This window comes from Suricata suricatta, chromosome 17 (genome assembly GCF_006229205.1).
Source record: "Suricata suricatta isolate VVHF042 chromosome 17, meerkat_22Aug2017_6uvM2_HiC, whole genome shotgun sequence".
NCBI lineage: Eukaryota > Metazoa > Chordata > Mammalia > Carnivora > Herpestidae > Suricata > Suricata suricatta.
The window spans coordinates 5,307,831-5,316,993 of NC_043716.1; the positions used below are offsets into that span (position 1 = coordinate 5,307,831).

Consider the following 9,163-nt stretch of genomic DNA (forward strand, 5'->3'; position numbering starts at 1 on the left):
GTTCTATTGATAGTTTTTTGAGGAGCCTCCACACTGTTTTCCAGAGCGGCTGCACCAGTTTGCATTCCCACCAACAGTGTAGGAGGGTGCCCGTCTCTCCACACCCTCGCCAGCATCTATAGACTCTTGATTTGTACATTTTAGCCACTCTGACTGGCATGAGGTGGTATCTCAGTGAGGGGAGAGAATATTCTAAGCAGGCTCCGTGCTGTCAGCCCAGAGCCCGATGCAGGGCTTGAATCATGAGATCATGACCTGAGGTGAAATCAAGAGTTGGACGCTTAAGTGACTAAGCCACCCAGGTGCCCCCCATGTTTTTAAGTAAACATAACCTGATACTGATCAACACATAGAGTGTAAGAAGAGTATCATGGGTTCATGCTGAGAACATTGTCGAGTTATGACACCAGGCTCATAGAGAACACAACGCATTCCAGGCAACTACTTTCTTCTACAGTGAACAATCCCTACAGCCATAAAAACATAAACCATGATTGGTTTTCAGTCCTTCCAACACTGAAAATAGAGAAGGTCTGAATATAAGGACAGACCGGAATATAAATATTATCAAACATAGCAACGTAAAGGTATAATGCATCTGGCAGAAGATAGGAGACAGAGAAAGGGAAGGACAGGGATACTTCTATATGTCGCCAAAGATACTGTCGAAAGCTGATGGATTCATAATAGTTCAAGAGTAGAAATAACCCACCCATCAGTTGGTAAGTGGGTAATTGAGCTGTGATCCACTTACACAGCAGAATTTGATTCAGCCATTGAGGAGGAAAGTGCCAGGTCCCACGACCCAACTGAGCCACCAAAGCGCCCCTTTCCTCCATTTTTTTTAGTGCAGTGCCCTCAGGCCAGGTTCATGCTTAAGATCCTCCTTTCTGTTGTACTTAGAATAAAATTCCGGGGTGCCTGGGTGACTCAGTCGGCTAGGCATCTGACTTCACCTCAGGTCATGATCTCATGGTTTGTGGTTTGAGCCCCATGTCGGGCTCTGTGCTGACAGCTCAGAGCCTGGAGCCTGCTTCGGATTCTGTGTCTCCCTCTCCCTCTGCCCCTCCCCTACTCATGCTCTCTCAAAAATAAACATTAAACAAAATTTTTTAAGAAGATCAGAAATCCAGTCCAGCCTGCCTTCGATGGGTTGCGAATCTGACAGGGAGAGGCGTGACCACGGCAGCACTGATGAGTACTAGGGTGTAGGTACCTACAGGCTGAGGGACGTGCAGGTCTGGCCCCCAGGAAGAAGGCGGGAGAAAGGAGGAGGTCTGAACAGAAAGCCCCCTGTCTTGAAAGGTGCAGACCCTGGAAAGAACATCATTAAAAAATCCCATTTGTCTCCCGGGAATGCGCATGCTGGGGGAGGGGAGATGAGCCTGGAAGCTGGTTTGGGCCAGTCTGCAAAAGGGCCCCGTGCTCCAGTCTGAGGATTTGGGATTTCCTCACCAAAGCTCTGCAGAACCCCTAAAGGGACAGATGATGGCAGTGACGTGATCAGATTATAATATGAGAACAGTAAGGCCTCCAGTGGTACCGTTGTCCCCAAGGGACACCTCACCTCCAGGCTCACACCTCGGGCTCTGTCACATGACAAGCCTTTGTGCTGTGATGTCTGCTCTGAATATCCCCTCCCCCCACTATTCATCTGCTTGGCAAACCCACCCTGGAGCCCCAGTTCAAATGCTCCCCCCTCCTCTGTGAAGCTTTTGTTCCCTTGATCTGTTCAAAATCCCTTGTTTCCTATCTGTCCCCATGGCCCTTTACGTGTAATTTTTTAGAATGTGGTTTATTGTCAAGTTGGGTTCCGTGTAACACTCAGTGCTCATCCCAACAAGTGCCCTCCTCCATGCCCATCACCCCTTTTCCCCTCTCCCCCACCCCTCATCAGCCCTCAGTTTGTTCCCAGTATTTAAGTGTTTCATGTGGTTTGCCTGTTTTTCCCCCTTCGCCTCCCCCTTGGTCCTCTGTTAAGTTTCTCCCGTCCCACATATGAGTGAAAACATATGGTATCGGTCCTTCTCCTCCTGCCTTATTTCATTTAGCTGACACCCTCGAGTTCCATTCACATTGCTACAAGCCCCATAGCCCTCCACAAATACCTTGATCATAGTAAATTGTTACATTTCCCGTTAGCCTGGAAGATCACAAGGACAGGAGTGTCGTCCCTCCACCTGCCTCCACCTGCTGCTCTCTCTGGCTCTTAGTTGGTGACTAAAATTATGACTGAATGATGAATAAGTAGGTTGCCCCCATGCATCCCTCCCTCTGCTGACATCAGGATCCCAGCCTGGCCTCACAGAAGAGTACTTAGGGTGCACATGTGGAGGTTGGTCCCCACAGCCGATAACGCTGTCTCCCCAGGTGGCCCAGCTGGAGGAGCTCCTGGCCGTGCGGCACTCAGTGTTCGTGGTGGGCAACGCCGGTGCCGGCAAGTCCCAGGTGCTGAAATCCTTGCACAAGACCTATCAGATCATGAAGCGGCGCCCCGTCTGGGCGGACCTCAACCCCAAAGCAGTCACAAATGACGAACTCTTTGGGATCATCAGTCCGGCCACCAGAGAATGGAAGGATGGTAAGAGCATACCCGCCCTGGACACACTTCCCGCTCTCCTGAGCCCCATGGGCAGGCTTGCGTCTACATCCAGTGGTGAACCTCGGAGGGAAGAAGGCTGGCCCGATCTGTATGGGGTGGGAGAAGGAGGTGAGAAGAATCCGAGAAAGGAAGACACTGAGTTTGGCTCGGAGGGGAACCTTGGCCCTTGGGCTCTTCTCTTTCCTTGGAGACCCTTCCAGCTGCTCCTTGAGACAGGGCATTGGAAAAGGAGAAACGAGGGAGGCATTCTCAGCCAGGGCTCTGAGATTCTGGAGCGCGCGTCAGAGTCTGCACATTGCTTGGCAGGTGGAATTAAGATGTAGGGGGGGGATGGGGAGGCCCGCAGCTCATTCCCAGAAATGCTGTAGCGTCTCACGGTGGACACCTGTTCCTATCAGCACGGCCCCAGGAGTGATGGGGAGACATCACGACAGAAGACCCCGTTCGTCACCACCTCGGGTGGAACCCAGACCCATGATCTCTTCTATCATGAATCAGAGGGTCCCAAATCCCTGTTTGCTTGGTACTAAGACCCGGGTCCCCTTCTAAGGTGTAAGAATCACTGGTAGATGCTGGAAGGGGGCACTGTCACTGGTAGAGAGCTGAAAAGAAAACTCTGAGCCTATACGGTGGGTTTCTAAATCCTGCATGGCTTCCAGAATGAGGACCTCTCCGCTCCCTCCTACTGTCTCAGTGTCTGACTCCATCACGGTCCAGATGCCTGGATTCCTCTCATTTAGGGCCCTCAGTCAGAGGCCTCGAGCAAGTGGATTTAATGGGCAGCCTGTCTAATTTTTATTTCGCTGGCCATTAATGAGGCTTCACATCTTTTCTTCCTTATTGGCCTTAGTAAAGGACTCTTTTGTGATTTTATTTCACATTTTCTTATCCACTTGTAAGCATTCTTTATACATCAGAGATATTAACCCTTTATCTGTTGTGTGCATTGCTAATGGTTTCTCCCATCTACCGTTTGTCTACAAGCACTTCATGGCATATTTACTGTGCACTTTTTCAAAGATAAAATTATGTCTGCCCATTCTTTTTAGCATTTGGGATTCCTATTTGGTTTATCACTCTTTGTAATGCTGAGCAATAGGTATAGTGTCATAAATGTGGTCCCAAAGATTCTTTTTACGTGAAAAATTTTTTTAATCCATCTGGAATTTATTTTGGAGCTGAGTATGAGGTAAGATAGAAAATCAACTTTATTTTCCTCCAAATGGATACTTGAAAGTGCCAGGACCACTTACTAAGCACACCATCCTTTCCCTCTGGATGTAAATACCAGCCTGTTTTACACACCGAGATCCAATTCTGGGTTTTCTATTCTGCCCACTCATTATTGATCTAATCCTGTATGAACTATGATTCTACTCCATTCAGTCATTCTAATGTTTGTTTATTTATTTTGAGAGACAGGGAGCCAGGGAGGGGCAGGGAAGGAAGGATAGAGAATCTCAAGCAGGATCTGCAGCACAGAGCCCTACATGGGGCTCGAACTCACAAATTGTGAGCTCATGCTCTGAGCCGAAACCAAGATCAGACGCTTAACTGACTGAGCCACACAGGCGCCCCTGTTCATAATCATTTTGTAACATTTTAATGTCTGATTACCTAGGTCCCTCCTCAATATTCTCTTGTAATTTTCTTGGCTAATCCCGGGCACTGACTATTCCATATTAAATTTAAGCTCACATAATTCAATTCAGACTTTAAGCTGCATTGGGATTTTAATTAAAATTTTATTAAACATACAGTATTCATCAAATACAGAGACGTTGGCAAAGAAGATTTATAATAATCATAAATCGGTGTTCACAAAAAAGAACTTCCATGTAGATGGAGGGTAACATTTTCCATTTTCTCGGAAAGCCTGATAAAAATAGAGATGTGGTAGATAACAGTACTCTTCCTTGTTCAAAACTAGACAGATCCCGTAACAGAAAAATAAGCACGCTCTGAGAGGAATTGAAAAATACATGATCAGACTCAATGTAACAGCTAGGTTTAGAACTTTGCACCTTATAAGTAGAAAATATTTCCTTCTTGGTTGGTTCATAGAACATTTACAAAAATTTGAAGTTTAATTGGGTACAGAAGAAATTGCACTGAATTGAAAAGCATTGGTTTACAGGCCAAAGTGTCTGATGATAATGCAATAGAGGTAGAAACAAACAACAAGAAGGTGGCCAAAAATAATTGTACTGCTTCCTTATCAATGGATGCTCACTTAACCCCTGGATGAAAGAAAATAATGCATCACATCCCTTCTGAGAAGAAGTAAAAAGACTGTGCAGAAACCAATGGGGGTGCGTCTGAAACCAAGAGATGAGAACCCTCGACTCTTATTTTAGAAGGTGGTCTAGAAATGAAGGAAGTCAGTATCCATCCTAAGAAATTAGACTGATAAACTGAACCTGAAGATAATGGGGAAGAAGAGATACAATCTGAAATTAATGGGAAGACCAGTAAGCCCACTGTGAGCATGACTGATGGGAGAATAAAGAGAGTAAAATGTAGCTGATTGAGAATTAGAACCTGTAACAGCAAATAAAGATTAAAATGGAAGAGATCACTTAATTATGTGATACATGTTTGGAAAACCAGGAGAGAAACAATCCTTTAGCAAATTATAATATGAAGGAAGTTAACTCAATAAGAAACAGAGAATACGTAAATGAGAGAAAAGAAACATTTAAAAACCACAGGGGAAAAAAATCCCAAAATGATAAAAATGGACACCTCTCAATATATTTTATGAAACAGAATAACCTTGATATCAACCTTTATGTAGAACCAAAACCACCCCAATTTCACTTAATAATATAGATTTAGGAGGCACCTGGGTGGCTCAGTCAGTTGAGCATCTGACTCTTGATTTTGGCTCAGGTCATGATCCCAGGGTTGTGGGATCAAGCCCTATGTTGGGCAAGGGGACTTCTTGAAACTCCCTCCCTCTCCCTCTCTCTCATTCTCTCTCTCCCTCTCTCTCTCTGCCCCAGCCCAACTTGCTCCCTTCTCTCTCAGAATAAATAAATAAATAAATAAATAAGCACTAAAAACTCAGTAGCTGTTCCTAATTTAAAAATTCTGAGTAAAATAGAAATAGATGGAAATCCCTTAAATATAATAAATCTAAATAAATAAATCTTTATCTAAACCCAAAAGTGGGGGAGGGGGTAAGCATTCTGAATGATGAGAAACTAAAGCCATTTCCATTAAAATCAGGACAAGACAGGAGAGCCGTTACCAACCTTATTGTTCAGCACTGTTTGGTGTGGGATTCTAGACAATGCAACAAGACAAGAAAATGGAATACGTGGTATAAGTTCGAGGAAAGGAAAAAAATAATTATCTTGTTGATTATATAACTTTCTATCTAGAAAATTTAGGAGACATTTTTTAATAATTTATTGTCAAATTGGTTTTCATAATACACTCAGTGCTTCTCCCCACAAGTGCCCCCCACCATGACCATCACCCCCTTTCCTCCCTCCTCCTCCCCCTTCAGTCCATGGTTCGTTTTTCAGTATTCAGTAGTCTTTCATGATTTGTGTCCCTCACTCTCCCCAGCTCTCTTTCCCCCTTCCTCTCCCTATGGTCCTCTGTTAGGTTTCTCTTGTTCTCCTGCCAGACCTATGAGTGCAAACATATGGTATCTGTCCTTCTCTGCCTGACTGGAGACTTTTGAAAAAAAAAAAAAAGAATCACTAAAAATAATATGAAAATTTACTGAAAGGGTACCTGGATGGCTGAGTTGGTTAAGCATCTGACTTCCGCTCAGGTCATGATCTCGCAGTTTGTGACTTCAGTCCCCACGTGGCGCTCTGTGCTGACAGGTCAGAGCCTGGAGCCTCCTTCAGATTCTGTCTCCTTCTCTGCCCCTCCCCCACTCTCACATGTGCACGCGCTCTCTGTCAAAATATAAACATAAAAACAAAAAGAAAATTTACTAAAGGTAACTAAGCATGCAATAAATATACAGAATCCAGTAGTGTTCTGTGTGCCAGCTGAAAAGGAAAATACAAAAAAAAAAATCCCATTTCGAATAGCAACAAAACTATGAAGTATTTAGGAATACATTTAGCCAAAGAGATGCATTGAATGAAAATACTGTAAAAGTATTTATTTATGAACGAACATAAAGCAGCATTTGAATGAGTGAAAGACACATACCATGTTATTAATTAGGACAGCTTAATATCACGAAAATCGATTCTCTCCCATTGAAGAGATAAATTTCATGTAATGCCAATTAGAATCACCGTGACCCTTCTCTCAAAGCCTGGGCTGAGGTCACAAAGGATGAAACCTTACTTACAAAGCCTTTAGGTAATTCCATCATGTCCCAGTTGCCTGTTGAAATGATCACCCAAGCCAGACCACCAGATTTTGTCGTTATTTTGCTGCTGTTCTTAAAAGTCGGAAGCACAGAGAGAGGAGCACCTTGGCACTCTATCAGATTTCCCATAAATCCAAATCCAGTCTCTTTCATTTACACCTGTCTCTTTCATTTACACCTTCTTCTGGGTGTTGTAGCCAAGAGGGAAAGATTGTCTGACGAGAAATAGGACTGACGGTGAGGCGGATGGTAAGCTCTCTGTACCTCCTTTTAGGATTATTCTCTTCCATCATGCGGGAACTTGCCAGCATTACCCACGATGGGCCCAAGTGGATCTTACTGGATGGCGACATAGACCCAATGTGGATTGAGTCTCTGAACACCGTCATGGATGATAACAAGGTATCAAGGGGGAAGGGAAATGCCCAGGCCATCCCTAATCATCTAGGGAACCAGTCCCCCAGGCCCATTTGGAAATCTCGATCCCCCACAAGGGCTGGCCCCAAGCAAGGAATTGCTACAGTTATCTTTTTTTTTTTTTTAATTTTCCCCAAGTTTATCGAGACCTAACCAACATAGAACATTGTGTAAGTTCCAGGTGTGCGATGTGCTGGTTTGAACTACATGTATGTTGTAGAAACGATGACCATGGTAAGGTCAATCAGCGGCTTCATCACGTTACTACCGGGTGTGTGCAAACACACGTGCTCGCTGCTTTTTTAGCATTGCCCTAACTGTCTTCACCATCTCCTGCCCGTAGATTAATTTAAAATTCAGAGCCTTTAGGAATCTGAAGTCATCTATTCAAAGCTTTCTTAAGCTTTTCCTCTCTTGGAAGTAAGAAGGTCAGAAACAGCCCGAGCCTGTCAGGCATCCTCAGTGGTGACAAACCTTGATCTGTGGAGAGTATGTTTTCTTTGTCTCAGTGAAAACTGATACCAGTAAAGTGGCCGCTCCTGAATCTGTTCAGAAGGGACATCAGGGTAGGAAGCATTAGGGTGGTTTCCACACTTATAGAATCACTAAAATACATGTGCCCTTGCCAGGAAGGACTACCTTGTTTTTCACGTAAGTGTGGTCGACTCGCAGCGTTGCGTGAGTGTCACGTGCGTCATAGCGGTTGGACAGCTCTGCCCGGTAGGTTGTGCTCAGCACAGGGGCTCTGGCACCTGTCCCCACACGGTGCTATCACAGCACCATTAACTATCATTCCCCGTGCTATGCCTTTCATCAGTGACTTGTCCGATGCCCAACTTCGAGCCCGTATCTCTCTCCCCTTCACCCACTTTGCCAAGAGGGGCTACTTTAAAGAAACGGTAATAGGAAGCCTGAGCTTTTCTCTTTTCTTTTCTTTTTTTAAGTTTTATTTACTTATTTTGAGAGAAACAGAGATAGCATGAGTGGGAAGGGGCAGAGAGAGAGAGATGAGAGAGAGAGATTCCCAAGCAGGCTCCACGCTGCCAGAGCCCGATGCAGGGCTCAAACCCACAAAACTGCGAGATTGTGACCCCAGCTGAAACCAAGAGTGGAATGCTCAACCGACTGACCCCCTAGGCACCGCTGTTTCATAATCTTATTATCCCATATGGTCTAGCTCATTCAAATCACTGACAGCCATTTAAACTTTTTAGAGAGCTGATTTTTTTTTTTTACCTCATTACACCCACAGGGATGGTGGGGGGAGGGACAATAGGAAGAGAGAGAGAGAATTCTTTTTTTTAATAACATTTATTTATTTTTTGAGAGACAGAGAGAGAGTGTGATCAGGGGAGGGTCAGAGAGAGAGAGAGAGGGAGACACAGAATCCGAAGCAGGCTCTAGGCTCTGAGCTAGCTGTCAGCACAGCCCGACACGGGGCTCAAACCCACCAACCGTGAGATCATGACCTGAGCTGAAGTCAGACGCTTAACTGACTGAGCCACCCAGGTGCCCCGAGATATAGAGAATTCTTGTAGAAAATTTATTTATTTATTTATTTATTTATTTATTTATTTATAATAGTTTATTGTCAAATTGGTTTCCATATAACACCCAGTGCTTCTCCCCACAAGTGCCCCCCTCCATGACCATCACCCCCTCTCTTCCTCCCCCTCCCCCTTCAGTCCATGGTTTGTTTTCAGTATTCAGTAGTCTCCCTTGATCTGTGTCCCTCACTCTTCCCTGCTCTCTTTCCCCCTTCCTCTCCCCATGGCCCCCTGCCATGTTTCGCCTGTTAG

The 9,163-nt window shown here is 44.9% G+C and overlaps 1 protein-coding gene across 1 annotated transcript in view; it reads left to right on the forward strand.

The window, feature by feature from the left end:
* DNAH9 (dynein axonemal heavy chain 9) overlaps positions 1 to 9,163 on the forward strand; it is a 319,797-nt gene that overhangs the window by 136,137 nt on the left and 174,497 nt on the right. Inside the window, exons 32-33 of the mRNA XM_029928843.1 lie at positions 2,371 to 2,581; positions 7,222 to 7,349. Coding sequence (XP_029784703.1) covers positions 2,371 to 2,581; positions 7,222 to 7,349 — 339 coding nt within the window. The remainder of the gene's footprint in view (positions 1 to 2,370; positions 2,582 to 7,221; positions 7,350 to 9,163) is intronic.